At 43.7% G+C, this 15,761-nt stretch overlaps 1 protein-coding gene across 2 annotated transcripts in view; it reads right to left on the minus strand.

Annotated features, from left to right (window-relative positions):
* Positions 1-15,761, minus strand: part of LOC138637993 (major facilitator superfamily domain-containing protein 8-like) — a 184,133-nt gene that overhangs the window by 33,068 nt on the left and 135,304 nt on the right. For both annotated transcript variants that reach the window (XM_069726934.1, XM_069726935.1), the window contains 2 exons: positions 3,359-3,488; positions 1,477-1,599 (listed from right to left, as the gene is read on the minus strand). In XM_069726934.1, the coding sequence (XP_069583035.1) occupies positions 1,477-1,599; positions 3,359-3,488 (253 nt within the window). The remainder of the gene's footprint in view (positions 1-1,476; positions 1,600-3,358; positions 3,489-15,761) is intronic.

The following is a 15,761-nucleotide window of genomic DNA, read 5'->3' on the forward strand; positions in this document are numbered from 1 at the left end:
TATAATAATAACACATATAATAGTAGGTTATTCAATTTTACCACTTTTTTTTTTGCTTCAAATATTTTTTTCCCTATTTTCCACCTCTAAAACCTGGGTGCGTCTTATAGTCCAGTGCGTCTTATAGTCCGAAAAATACGGTATTTATTGGTGCAATATTTTTGTTCTTTATTGTGTGTTTTGTTCTATTTTTAATTGACTTTTTCTATCTGAACTTTTTTTTTCCCACTTAGTCCCGCTAGGGACTTCAACCTTTATTAGTCTAATCACTGGTTCCATGCTTTGCAATGCACCAACACTACATAAGATCTGTGAGATTACACAGGCAGAATGCCTGTTAGACCCCGCCTATGGCTGGGTCTCACAGGACACTGTATCTGGTACCAGGTCATTGTTTAACCTCCGGGTGTCATGGCAACCATTTGCTCCCAGTGATATCATAACAGAGTTGCCAATGGGGGATAAGAGAGGAATACACCTCCAGTTCACAACCTTCTAAATGCCACAATCGATATCAGCCAGGGGTAGTGAGGGCTCTTACTGCAGTGCTGTTCTCATAAGAGATGGCTGTCAGCTGAGCCGAGCTTCCAGCGGTGGTCATGCAGGGAAATACTGATATTTCAGCACTTCCCGACGATTGCAAGCTGTGATCGGTTAGTCAGATTGAATGACTAATCACAGCAATCAAGAGGGTGGGGACAGCTGAAATGGGTCCCTGCATCTCCAGCTGTCCCGGTCAGATGTCACTGATGGGTACAGTACGTCATGATGCGGGAACTTACACCCCATCATGACATATTATACCAGTCACTGTTCATTAAGGAGTTAATGCACATGACAAAGGTTGATATGTTGTGCATGTATATGTCAGGTCTTCAATAAATTAATTACCTTTTTTAAAGGTGCCAGTGATTGTTTTGATTTTCATCTGACATACATGTAGCTGGGTGATCTCTTGAACTGACGAACCATTGCAATCGGACACCATATTGACAACGGCCTGGTGTGGTCTTAGGCTACTTTCACACTGGCGTTTTTTGCCAGACGTTGCAATGCGTCGTTTATGGCAAAAAACGCATCCTGCAAAGTTGTTTGCAGGATGCGTTTTTGCCCCATAGATTAACATTAGCGACGCATTGCGACGCTTTGCCACACGTCGCAACCGTCGTGCGACGGTTGCGCCGTGTTGTGGCGGAACACCGGGAGCAAAAAACGTTAAATGTAACATTTTTTGCTCCTGACGGACCGCTTTTTCCGACCGCGCATGCGCGGCTGGAACTCCGCCCCCACCTCCCCGCACCTCACAATGGGGCAGCAGATGCGCCAGAGAATGCATCCGCTGCACCCGTTGTGCGGCGCTAACAACACTAGCGTCGGAATCTCGGCCCGACGCAATGCGACGGGCCGAATTCCGACGCTAGTGTGAAAGTAGCCTTACCCTTTGCATTTTATTTTGAGAATTCAGAGCTAACTTACCTTGAGTTTTTTCAGCAGTTACTTTTGAGAATAAAGAAACCTGTGACACGGACACAAAGGGCAGTCCAAGTACTTGGAGAAAAACGCCAATCACAAATTCTGCCAGAAGAAAGCCATAACTTCCTGTAATAAACAGCAACAGAAGAAAAAATGAGGGGTCTAGGAAACAGAACCCCAATGCAGTATTATGGCTCCTGCACCCAAGTGTATTTTCAGTTCATATATTTAAAACATAACATTTCAAATGCCAACAGTTGCCACTTAAAAAGGGGCATTTTCATCTCCAAGATCCTATTCCCATAAGCAGTAATAGTAGGTGTACTAATAATATTAGCAAATAGCTCAACTTAGAAATATTGCATAATTCTTCTGAGCTTAGGTAATGGTTAAGACCACTTACAAAGTGACAGTTAGTTGTTACTAGTCGTAACTATGGACACCTAATCTACAGCAATGCCGTGCACAGGGGATAAGTGATCTTGGAGATAGGAATACCCGTTTAACAGAATTTACTATAAACCAAGTATTCATTGAGATTTAAAGGTGTTCAGGTGTTCTCTGGAAATAAAAAAATAAATAAAAAGGAAATATTATAAATTCATAATACATTTAATTGGCAAATCACAAATGCTTTGTTTAGGGACATAATCACTATAAAATAAAAATGGCCCCCATTCTGTTAAAATTACAGAAGCCTGACTGACAATGTTAGGAGAGTTAAATAAGAATGTGCAATAGGAAGCGCCAGTGCTGTGATCTGGGTATTGCTATTCCATATATAGGCAAGTATCGGTATATTCTTTCAGAAACACAATGGACAGCAGTGTGAGCAGCCTCTTCTGACCTCAGCAACCATCATCAGAAAAATAAGGTAAACAAAACACATACTAATTAGTCCCTTCCCACCTGGTATCTACAGTATTAGATCATAGAGACAGAGTAGACAAAACTAGTTAATGATAAACTTACCTGGAGCAGCCAGTGCCAGGCAGCAGCTGCCAAGGCAAACAGGATCATGGGGTGCATTAAAAGAGGTCTGGATACACATGATGAGAGCATTATACTGCCTCTGTACAAATCCCTAGTTAGACCGCACATGGAGTACTGTGTCCAGTTTTGGGCACCGGTGCTCATGAAGGATATAATGGAACTAGAGAGAGTACAAAGGAGGGCAACAAAATTAATAAAGGGGATGGGAGAACTACAATACCCAGATAGATTAGCGAAATTAGGATTATTTAGTCTAGAAAAAAGACGACTGAGGGGCGATCTAATAACCATGTATAAGTATATAAGGGGACAATACAAATATCTCGCTGAGGATCTGTTTATACCAAGGAAGGTGACGGGCACAAGGGGGCATTCTTTGCGTCTGGAGGAGAGAAGGTTTTTCCACCAACATAGAAGAGGATTCTTTACTGTTAGGGCAGTGAGAATCTGGAATTGCTTGCCTGAGGAGGTGGTGATGGCGAACTCAGTCGAGGGGTTCAAGAGAGGCCTGGATGTCTTCCTGGAGCAGAACAATATTGTATCATACAATTATTAGGTTCTGTAGAAGGACGTAGATCTGGGGATTTATTATGATGGAATATAGGCTGAACTGGATGGACAAATGTCTTTTTTCGGCCTTACTAACTATGTTACTATGTTACTATGTTACTATTGTAATTTGCTAATTGAAGGTATTTAGGAATTCATTTTTTTTTATTCCTGGAGAACTCCATAAATGCATAACAGTATGCAGAAATATGGAATAATGGTGGTTTAATTAGAGACCAAACAAAACTAAAATTGTCATGGGAATTTTAAGACTTAAAGACCAAAAACAAATAATATACATAGAATAAAAAAAAAAAATCAACATTAAATGTGACCAGCTAACCTTTGGGTTTTGCCAAGAACAGGAGGCACCAAATGCAGGATATGTTACAGATAAAAAGTCCAAATACCAGGAGGAGGCGATCTGAACAACAGCGGCTGAGCATACGCACTACAAGGAAACCAAACAACATCTGCAGACAGAGAAACTTAGTTAAAATACAAGAAAATAAATGTAACAACTTGTCCTCTAGATCAGAAGAGGTTGCTTTAAATGTAGGCATGTTGTAATAGAGAAAAGAATTAATGCAAATGTGAAGACTCTTATTACCATTTTCGCATAGAACAAATCACAAAAAATGATGTACAGCTCCCACAACAAACTTTATGACACAGAGAGAAATCTAGAACCTCCATCTTGAACTTTGCAGCTACTTTAGCATATTAACCCTTCAAAGGATGAGAGAATGTTTTATTTCTGCTCTTTCGGTCCACATATCCATACAAGGTATTCTATGAAGAACTAGCTATAGTTTTGAATGACACCTTTCACTTTATATGAGAAAATGTACTTGAAAGAGGAAAAAACAGGATTACGAATGTAATGTAATTGCGAGAAAAAAAAACCCAAAACAATTCTGGCACTGTTTTTTGTTTTTACGGCATTTATTGTGTAGTGAACATGAAACGTTATGTTCTGTCTGTTTTTACATTTTTGTGTATAAAAGTGAGTTTTAAGCTCAATGTTTTAATGTATTTTAAAAAATAAATTACCGTACTTGAATGAGGACATGGCAGTCAATATAATGTATCATGACAAGAGTTCTGTTTTCAGAAAATATAAAGGGTGTACGGGTGCACTTCCATATAAAAGTGAGTAGTACCTGTATTTTAAAGGATGTTTGGACATGTTTTAAACCAGCTTTTGGATCAAACTTTAGATATTGTGCACATAACTTTCTACTTGGGTCAGGTTGCTTGTTAGTAATATCAATATTCATATAAAACTACAAACAATTTTTAATACATAACAGCCAAAGGAAAATGGTCTCTCCTAAGGTCGCAGTCAGATGGCTATATAAATCAGGCCAAGATTGTAATGCAGTGCACGGAAAATGACAGCGGCATTTAACATGTTAACAACTAATAGCTATCATTGCAGTTCAAACTGCTGTATGGTCATTGCCATAGGCAACAATTACGGTAGTTCAAACCTAATAGAAAAAGACACATGGGACAACCAATATTAGTAATACGATAATTCAAAGTTTATTAAATAAATACAAAAATAATTACACATAGATGGGGGGGCATTTTACTGATACAGGATTGTCTTTTAGCAGACCTCTCTTCATCTATATGTAATAATCTAATAAACTTCATAACATCGAATTACTAATATTGGTTCCCCCTATGCGTCTTTTTCTTCTGGATTTATCTTTATCTATTGTATTATCTCCATTAGATAGACATTTTTCTGGTCTCTTTTTTTTGCATAGTTCTTTTTAAGGGTCATAGGGTCAGATTCATCAACGCTTCTACATCAGTATTCTGGTGGAAAACGCATTGAAAAGTTGCAAATTTTTTAGCACAATCTTGATTTGCGTCAAAATTTTGTGACTTTTGGCATTCTCGTAACAAGAACAAGATACACGGCACTCTATAGATTTGTGAGTAGAGGTGCTCAAGTAGGGTTTCCAGCCCCTTAAATCAACTGTATCAAAAAGCTTGGCACTCAATAATGCTTGTAGAAAATAAAGTCATTTATTTTGCATCAGGACAAACAGATCAGCTGTAGCTCGTATCTTGCTAAACGTTTTCGGTCCTTTGTGGACCTTCCTCAGAGCAAGTTTATCTGGAGCGTAGGATCTGGACATATAATCAGATGCATGAGTATGCTGACAATATATGTAGAGGCAAATTTCAGAGGCACTAATGGAGACCGTGACTGAGCAGATTAAGCTGCTTGGGCATACGATGTGCCCACACGGTGCACGTTCTGTTGCCTGGAGCGCTGGTGGCGTGCTGAGACGCTGAGGGAGGGAGCTGACTCCCTCAGCGTCTCAGCACGCCACCAGCGCTCCAGGCAACAGAACGTGCACAGTGTGGGCACATCGTATGCCCAAGCAGCTTAATCTGCTCAGTCACGGTCTCCATTAGTGCCTCTGAAATTTGCCTCTACATATATTGTCAGCATACTCATGCATCTGATTATATGTCCAAATCCTACGCTCCAGATAAACTTGCTCTGAGGAAGGTCCACAAAGGACCGAAAACGTTTAGCAAGATACGAGCTACAGCTGATCTGTTTGTCCTTTTGGCATTCTCGTGACATGTTCACCCAGCTTTGACAAAGCAAGCGGACCTGGGGTGTGAAGCACAGCTGAGTTCACTACACCACAAATCTTACGGCAGCAGGGACTCTGCTACATGACATATCTACTGGATGAGGTTTATCTTAACCTCCTGCCTTTGACAATAAAACTGTTTCATTTAGTTCACAACAGGTGTGTATTTTTTTTTTTATAGAGAAACTTTAGTAGTGGAACAATTTCCAATATTATAATACCAATATCTGTGTGCCGATATTAGTGTACAGAAAAAAATATTCTGTAGATGGGGTGCAAGTATCCATACTTCTCTGGAGCTGCTTACACTGCATTCCCAGTGGTCTGTTTCCTTTTGAAAGTTAACAATTTCCAGCCTGAAATTCAGATGTGAAGCATTCTGGTATTTAACCCCACCAATACGATTTAAAATTGAACCGGAGATAAGCGTATAGGATTTTTCACACCTAACTTCCGATTTACATCCGAAAGCAGTGCGATTGCTACCAGATTGCAATGAGATTTTAACATGAGCTTTTACATACAGCAATTCTCTATGTCATTTACACATCGTTTTCATATCGCGTATATATATAAATAATATTATAGTGTGCGTGAAGATTATTTTCCTTGAAAACGATGTGTAAATGACAGAATTGCTGTATGCAAAAGCTCGTGTTAAAATCGCACATATGTTAATATATACACACATATACATACAGTGGAGGAAATAAGTATTTGATACCTTGCTGATTTTATAAGTTTGCCCAATGACAAAGACATTAACAGTCTGCAATTTTAAGGGTAGGTTAATTTTAACATTGAGAGATAGAATATCAAAAATAGTATCCAGAAAATCACATTGTATAAATTATATAAATTTATTTGCATTTTGCAGTGAGAAAATTATTTGATCCCCTACCAACCATTAAGAGCTCTGGCTCCAAAAGACCAGTTAGACGCTCCTAATAAACTCGTTACTTGCATTAAAGACAGCTATCTTACATAGTCACCTTTATAAAAAAAGACTCCTGTCCACAGACTCAATCAGTCAGACTGTAACCTCTACAACATGGGCAAGACCAAAAGAGCTTTATAAGGATGTCAGGGACAAGATCATAGACCTGCACGAAGCTGGAAAGGGTTACAAAACCATAAGTAAGATGCTGAGTGAGAAGGAGACAACAGTTGGTGCAATAATAAGAAAATGGAAGAAATACAAACTTCACACTAGACCTGAAGTAGCTTAGCTTGTCTGTCTCTCCACTCTCACTCCAGATTCTGGGACCTTGATTTCCAAGGTCTAGTGTGAAGTATTCACAATCAGTGATGGTCTGGGGTGCCATGTCATCTGCTGGTGTAGGTCCATTGTGTTTTATCAAGACCAAAGTCAGCGCAGCCATCTACCAGGAAATTTTAGAGCACTTCACGATTCCCTCTGCCCACAAGCTTTTTGTAGATTGAAATTTAATTCTCCAGCAGGACTTGGCACCTGTCCACACTGCCAAAAGTACCAATACCTGGTTTAAAAACATGTCTCACTGTGCTTGATTGACCAGCAAACTCGTCTGACTTTATCCCCATAGAGAATCTATGGGGTATTGTAAAGAGGAAGATGAGAGACACCAGACCCAACAATGCAGATGAGCTGAAGGCTGCTATCAAAGCAACCTGGGCTATCATAACACCTCAGCAGTGCCACAGGCTGATCGCCTCCCTGCCATGGAGCATTGATGCAGTAAGGCCGGGTTCACATTTGTGTATCTGTGCGCAGCGTATGCCTGTGTACAAATCCACATAGATCTGTAGGAGTCTTGCGTACCCATCTTTAACATTGTGTACGCAGGGACATATGGTGTCGCTCTTTCGCCAGGATGCAAATGTGCAGAACACACGCTTTGACAACCTCATCAATTGTCTCAGTTTTTAGATTGATGGCTATTTCCAAAATGCACCATTTAGATACCAGCAAACCAAAGGCATACTCCACAGTTCTTCGTGCCCTTGTCAGTCGGTAGTTGTAAATCCTTATAGTGTGATTCAAGTCCAGACTCGAGTATGGTTTTATGAGGTTGGCACACATTTGAAACACCTCATCCCCAACTACAACAAATGGCATTGGCGGTCCTTCAGTGTTCGGAAGAGGTCGTGGTGTTGGAAAATTTAAATTATTCCCATTCTAACGTTGGCAAATGTCATAGTCTTTGAAAGTCTGACAGTCATTTCCTCATCCAAATGAGACAACATCAACAAATCGACCATCAGCATCTGCAATCACCATGAGAACAATCGAAAAATATTTTTTGTAATTGAAATACTCGGATCCACTTCCAGCAGGTTTCATAATCCGAATATGTTTGCCGTCCACAGCCCCCAAACAGTTTGGAAAATTACAAATGTCATGGAATTTTGCAGCATTTTCCAGCCAGAGTTCAGTTGTGGGTTGGGGGAGGAATTCTTCACGCAGAACATCACAAAGCACGGCAGGTATCTGTAACTATTCCAGAAAGGGTGGACACTCCAATCTGGAATAGAAAATGTAGAGATCTTAAAGTCTCTCCGGTAGCCAGGAATCTGCTGAACAGAAAATGAAAAAAAAAAAAAAAAAAACAGTACATGGCTTTTATAACAATAATACTAATGACGTGCTTCTTTTTCAAAATTACGTACCTCAGGGTTACCAACAGAAGTTCCTCGGCAGGAATTGCTTGACTTAGTTGTGTGTCCTGCCTGGTGATGGATCCTCGGACATGTAGCAGCAAGTCATTGAAGCTCTGTTCCAAGAGGAATAAGGGGTGCACTGCTATCACAAATATATCATCATATAAATTGCAAAAATGGGGTGCAGCACCTAGTCTGTATTGGATAGGTATGAAAGAAGAGAAAAAAAGACTAGACTAATAATGGTGTGCACATCCACATGGTAAAATATAAGAAAAAACCTTTATTGGACCTCAAGACAAAACAACATTTAAAAACATGTAAAATACATATAACATAACCAATAAACCATCACCCCCAAAGAACTAGGACAATTAGGCATAGAATGAAACAGATTAAATAATCAATGTTATATTTATAAAAAGCTCAATAATGGCCCACGTACACCATAATATGGATCTAGTCAGTAAGTACAAGCCAATATTAGTGGCTGTCCGTTCAGACATCTTCGTGTAGTCGTAAAACTTCTCCGGGTTTTCAAGAAGCTCGGTGTACAATGAGTGGTAAGCTCCACGGCTCTCTCGTAATTCAATGATGGGGTGTTACCAATAGCGACCCCGGCGTCTTCTCCGTATTTCTCTTCTTTCTTCTTCACAAGCCAAAGCACAAGCCAAATTTAATGACAAATCAAGATTAAGATTGAAGGTCTCTACGCTAAGATCCATCTTGCAGCTGGATATAGCATCAAAAGACAAGGAATTCATCTGTGCAGTGTGTCTATATATAGAAATCCCATGAGACACGCCCATTGTGTGTGTGTGTCTTGTGTCTAGGAAATTCTACAGGAAAAGCATTGTCCGCATAACCATTTTCCCCCAGGAAATATCTAATGCATGCACAAATGTATTTTTTTGAGTTATGGCATGCGTTTGCGCATGCAGATGATGCGCTGCGCACAGAATATGCTAATGTGAACTTAGCTTAACTGATGCAAAAGGAGCCCCAAGCAAGTATTGAGGGCATAAGCTGAACATACATTTCAGTAGACCAACATTTTGGATGTTAAAATTCATTTTTTCAAGCTTGTGTCATAAAGTATTCAGTTCCAAATCTTTATTCATTACATACTGGAATGTGTTGAGAACAATAAAACATAAAAGTAATCAATGTAAATCAAAATTAATATCCCATGGAGGTCTGGATTTGGAATGATACTCAAAATCAAAGTGGAAAATCAAATTACAGGCTGGTCCAACTTCAGTGGAAATGCCTCAAGAAAAGGAAACGATGTTCTGTTGTGTGTGTGTGTGTGGCCTCCACGTGCCTGTATGACCTCCCTACAATGCCTGGACATGCTGCTGATGAGGCAGTGGTCTCCTGAGGGATCTCCTCCCAAACTTGGACTACAGCATCTGCCAACTCCTGGACAGTCTGTGGTGCAACGTGACGTTGGTGGATGGTGCGAGTCATGATGTCCCAGATGTGTTCAATCAAATTCAGGTCTGGGGAACGGGCAGGCCAGTCCATAGCTTCAATGCCTTCATCTTGCAGGAACTGCTGACACACTCCAGCCACATGAGGTCTGGCATTGTCCTACATTAGGAGGAAACCAGGGCCAACCACACCAGGGATCTGAGAATATTATCTGGCAGTCAGGCTACCTCTGGCGAGCACATGGAGGGCTGTGCGGCCCTCCAAAGAAATGCCATCCCACACTATTACTGACCCACTGCCAAACTGGTCATGCTGAAGGATGTTGCAGGCAGGCAGATCGCTCTCCACGGCGTCTCCAGACTCTGTCACGTCTCTCACATGTGCTCAGTGTGAACCTGCTTTCATCTGTGAAGAGCACAGGGTGTCAGTGGCGAATTTGCCAATCCTGGTGTTCTGTGGAAAAGTCAAGCGTCCTGCACGGTGTTGGGCTGTGAGCACAGCACCCCCATCTGTGGACGTCAGGCCATCAGATCATCCTCATGGAGTTGCTTTCTAACGTTTGTGCAGACATGCACATTTGTTGTCTTCTGGAGGTCAGTTTGCAGGGCTCTGGCAGTGCTCCTCCTGTTCCTTCTTACACAAAAGCAGAGGTAGCGGTCCTGCTGCTAGGTTGTTGCCCTCCTACGGCCCTCTCCACGTCTCCTGGTGTACTGGCCTGTATCCTGGTAATGCCTCCAGCCTCTGGACACTATGCTAACAGACACAGAAAGCCTTCTTGCCACAGCTCGCATAGATGTGCCATCCTGGATGAGCTGCACTACCTGAGTCACTTGTGTGGGTTGTAGAGTCCGTCTCAAGCTACCACGAGTGTGAAAGCACAACCAACATTAAAAAGTGACCAAAACATCAGCCAGAAAGCATTGGTACTTAGATGTGGTCTGTGGTCCCCACCTGCAGAAACACTCCTTTATTGAGTGTGTCTTGATAATTGCCAATAATTTCCATCTGTTCGCTACTCCATTTGCACAACAGCATGTGAAACTGATTGCCAAACAGTGTTGCTTCCTAAGTGGACAGTTTGACTTCACAGAAGTTTGATTTACTTGGAGTTATATTCTGTTGTTTAAGTGCTCTCTTTATTTTTTTGAGCAGTGTATAATAATATTTATATATATATATATATGTGTATATATATATATATATATATATATATATATATATATATATATATATATATGTATATATGTATATATATATATATATATATATATATATATATATATATATATATATATATATTGTAGGGATTCCACTCACTCAGGTGCGATGGCTGACACTCAGGAGGCGTGTTCCTTTAAAGTTCACTGGGTTTATTGCTCCATAAACCATGTGGCAAAACAACAGAAAACAAATAGCCTTTGGTTCAGGCAAAGAAAAACAAGTGTCCATTTCATCCGGCTCAGTCCTGAAGCCTTGACACACTCAGGAGGGTTTCACCTCCACACATATCTACTGTGTTAAGCATTAGCCTGTCTTATATAGGACTAACCACACCCAGTAATCTATCACATGATTAGCCATGTGGTCTGACATCACCACAGGTCCTGAAACACAAATATATGGTTATGTAAAACAAAGAAATAATCCGGGCTACATTACAGCGACAAGGTACCTATGAGACACATACCTCCCGTCGACCACACACCCGTTAGCCATGCTACATACCTCCCCCCTCTGCCTAAAGCCGTGGGGCTTGGCACTTTCCCCAACTAAACAAGGGATTCTTGATAGGGCATCCGCATTACCGTGCAGCTTTCCGGCCCTATGTTCCACATGGAAACTAAAGTCCTGCAGGGCTAAGAACCAACGGGTGACCCTAGCATTCTTAACCTTTGTTTCCCTCATCCATCTAAGTGGGGCATGGTCAGATATTAGTCTGAATTTACGACCCAGCAGATAGTACCGTAACGTGTCCACCGCCCACTTTATGGCCAAACACTCTTTTTCCACGACTGAGTAGTTCTTCTCAGATGAGGACAGCTTCCTACTCAGATAGAGAACAGGATGCTCCTCCCCATGTAGCTCTTGGGAAAGGACTGCTCCTACCCCAACATCTGAGGCATCTGTCTGAAGAATAAATTCTTTCTTGAAGTCTGGGGCCATCAGAACGGGCTGCTTACATAGAGCCCCTTTCAACTCTTGGAAGGCTGACTCTGTCTCTTCGGACCATTTAACCATCACTGACTTTGTCCCCTTCAGCAGATCAGTCAGAGGCGCAGCCACTGTGGCGAAGTTCGGGATGAACCTCCTGTAATATCCCACGATTCCCAGAAAGGCTTTAACTTGCTTTTTTGAAAGTGGTTTCGGCCACGTTTGGATTGCCTCCACTTTCCTGATTTGGGGCTTTATTTCTCCACGACCCACTATATAGCCTAGGTATTTAGCTTCTTCCTTACCCAAGGCACACTTCTTTGGGTTTATTGTAAACCCCGCCTCTCTTAGAGCATCAAACACCGCTTGGACTTTCTCCAGATGACTCTCCCAGTCCGGGCTAAAGATGACGATATCATCTAGGTACGCAGCAGCGTAGGCCTTATGGGGTGCAAGGACTCTATCCATAGCCCTCTGGAAGGTCACCGGAGCTCCCTGTAGGCCAAACGGCATCCGGACATACTGGAAGCATCCATCAGGTGTCGAAAAGGCCATCTTCTCCTTGGCTTCCTGTGCCATGGGGATCTGCCAATACCCCTTTGTCAAATCCAAGGTGGATATATATCTGGCGTGCCCAAGCCTTTCAATGAGCTCATCAACGCGGGGCATGGGATAAGCGTCAAACTTGGAGACCTCATTCAACTTCCGATAGTCGTTGCAAAACCTCCACTCTCCATCAGGTTTTGGGACCAGGACAATTGGGCTCGACCAACCGCTCTTGGATTCCTCAATGACTCCAAGCTTCAACATACGCTCCACTTCCTTGGAGATAACTTCTCGACGAGCCTCAGGAATACGATAGGGCTTCACGTTCACCCGCACATGTGGCTCTGTTAGAACCTCGTGCTCTATGACCTTCGTGTGTCCTGGCAACTCTGAAAACAGGTCCCTGTTTTTCTGGAGTAACTCCCGGCACTGCTGTTTCTGGGTCTTCGATAGCGTCTCTGCTATAGTAACCGCTCCAACCTCACCTTCTGGGTTGCTTAACAACGATGGAGTTACTGTCGGCTCTCTATCTTGCCACGGCTTGATGAGGTTGACATGGTAAACTTGGAATGGTTTCCGTCTTCCTGGTTGGTGAATTTTATAATTTACCTCACCAAGTTTCTCGACAACCTCATATGGCCCTTGCCATTTGGCCAAGAACTTGCTTTCCACCGTCGGAACTAACACAAGAACTCGGTCTCCCGGATTGAACTGCCTCACTCTTGCAGACCGGTTGTAGACCCTGGCCTGAGCTTCTTGTGCTTGGAGAAGGTGATCTTTCACAATAGGCATCACCTTTGCAATCCTCAGCTGCATCATGGCCACATGCTCAATGATGCTTCTGTGGGGCGTGACTTCGGCTTCCCAGGTTTCCTTGGCTATATCCAGGAGTCCTCGTGGATGTCGGCCATATAGAAGCTCAAACGGTGAGAACCCTGTGGAGGCCTGTGGAACTTCACGAATGGAAAACATCAGATAGGGTAAGAGACAATCCCAGTCTCTACCGTCTTTCTCTATAGCTTTTCTCAGCATGCTCTTCAGTGTCTTGTTAAATCTCTCAACAAGGCCATCTGACTGGGGATGGTACACCGAGGTCCTCAACTGGGAGATTTTCAGGGCTTTGCATAACTCCCTCATCACCTTGCTCATGAAAGGTGTACCCTGATCAGTCAGGATCTCCTTGGGCAGACCTGTCCGGGAAAAGACATGGACCAACTCGCGGGCTATGCTCTTTGAGGAAGAATTTCTCAAGGGAATTGCCTCAGGATAGCGTGTGGCATAGTCCAGGATGACTTATATATACTGATGGCCCCGAGCTGATTTAACTAAGGGACCGACCAAGTCCATGGCAATTCTCTTGAACGGTACCTCAATAATGGGCAGTGGCACAAGGGGGTTCCGGAAATGAGGAGTGGGAGCAGTTAGCTGACATGTAGGGCAGGACCTGCAATAGTTCACTATTTCCCGGTGACACCCAGGCCAATAGAACCTCTGCACAACCCGTTCCTGCGTTTTTTCCACCCCTAGGTGTCCACCCAAGATGTGTGAATGGGCCATGTCCAACACCTTCCGTCTATACGGACCCGGCACTACCAACTGCTCTACCAACTCCTCCCTTATTTTCGTGACCCGGTACAACAACTCCCCACTCATCAGAAAATGGGGAAATCTTGTGTCTGCCCCCGGCTCCTGTACCACCCCGTCAATAACTGTGACATTATTAAAGGCTTCCCTTAGAGTGGGGTCCCTATGTTGGGCAGTCCCAAAATTTTCACCGGATACCTCTAACTCCAGAATGTCAGATGCAGGGGACACTTCCTCCTCATCTCCAACCAGGACACAAAAAGGAAACCTGTCTGACTCTGGGTGTGGCGACACCCTTCCAGGGTTCATTGGTTCCCTACTCTTGCTAGGGAGCTCAGAACCTTTCCCCCACAAATCCCAAAACAAACAGAAATCCCGGCCAATAATTATAGGGTGCAACAAGTCCTGAACGACGCCGACTATGTGGGACTCAGTGCCACATGCCGTTTCAATGTCCACCCTGGCCATAGGGTAGTCCTTTGCATCACCATGTATGCACCGCACTCCGACCTTCTTTCCTGGGAGCAAGTGGAGAGGAAAAGTGGCCCTCACCAGGGTCACTAGGCTCCCCGAGTCTAACAGTGCCGTTACTGCTCGACCGTTCACCTTTACGGGACACGCTTGAGGTCCCTCGTTGGATGGAGAGTTCACACTACAGGCTGGATACGCATAGTATGAACAACGGCGTGCCATGCTGCAGTCCATCTGCTCAGTGGTCTGGGAACAACGGGCAGCTATATGTCCTGGCCCGTGGCACCTCCAACAAATAATATCACCCGTAGGGACCTTGGGCACCACCTCCCCCGCCCTTTGTGACCTTGGACGCACCACCCCTTTTTGGGACTCAGCTCCCTTCTGGGACCCCCAGTACGGCATGGGCTGCCTCCCGAAGGAGCCTTCCAACCCTTGGTATCTCTCAACCAGTCCGATCAGCTCGTCGGCATTCTGGGGATCACCCTGGGCAACCCAAGACTGTATAGGCCTCGGGAGGGAATGTACAAACCGATCCATCATCACCCGTTCTACCATCTGTGCAGGAGTAGATGACTCTGGCTGCAGCCATTTCTGGACCAGGTGCAACAGATCAAACATTTGGGAACGAGGTGGTTTGTCCTGGTGATAGGCCCAGCAGTGAACTCGCTGTGCCCTGACAGTCAGTGTCACCCCCAAACGTGCTAGAATCTCGGCTTTCAATTTGTGATACTCTTTGGCATCCTGCAAGGTCAAGTCATAGTACGCCTTCTGGGGTTCTCCCGTCAGGTATGGCGCCAATACCTCTGCCCACTGCTCTGGCGGAAGTTTTTCCCTCTCAGCGACCCTCTCAAACACCGTCAGGAATGCCTCAACATCATCCCCGGGGGGTCATTTTCTGCAATGCGCGTCTTACCGTCTTCCGGACGTGGGTGTCATCAGCCAGACCTGGGGTTGGGGAGCTCATCTTGCCCTGGATGGCGGTTGCCAGAAGCTGCATCTGCTGCCGTTGCTCCTGCTGGCTTTGTTGCATCTGCTGCCGTTTCTCCTGCTGGCTCTGTTGTATCTGCTGCATCAACAGCCTGTTGGTCTCTTGCTGCCTTTGCTCCTGCTGGCTCTGCCGTTGCTCCTGCTGTGACTGTAACTGAACCAAGTGTTTCAGCAGGTCCTCCATTTTCCCCGGCGATGCTTGCTGGCTTGCAACAGACTTGACCCAGGACATTAAACAATAGACTTGCGTCTCTGCTGGGAACGCTGCCCGCATTCTCCACCAATTGTAGGGATTCCACTCAC

Source organism: Ranitomeya imitator, chromosome 5, assembly GCF_032444005.1.
Source record: "Ranitomeya imitator isolate aRanImi1 chromosome 5, aRanImi1.pri, whole genome shotgun sequence".
NCBI classification, from domain to species: Eukaryota; Metazoa; Chordata; class Amphibia; order Anura; family Dendrobatidae; genus Ranitomeya; species Ranitomeya imitator.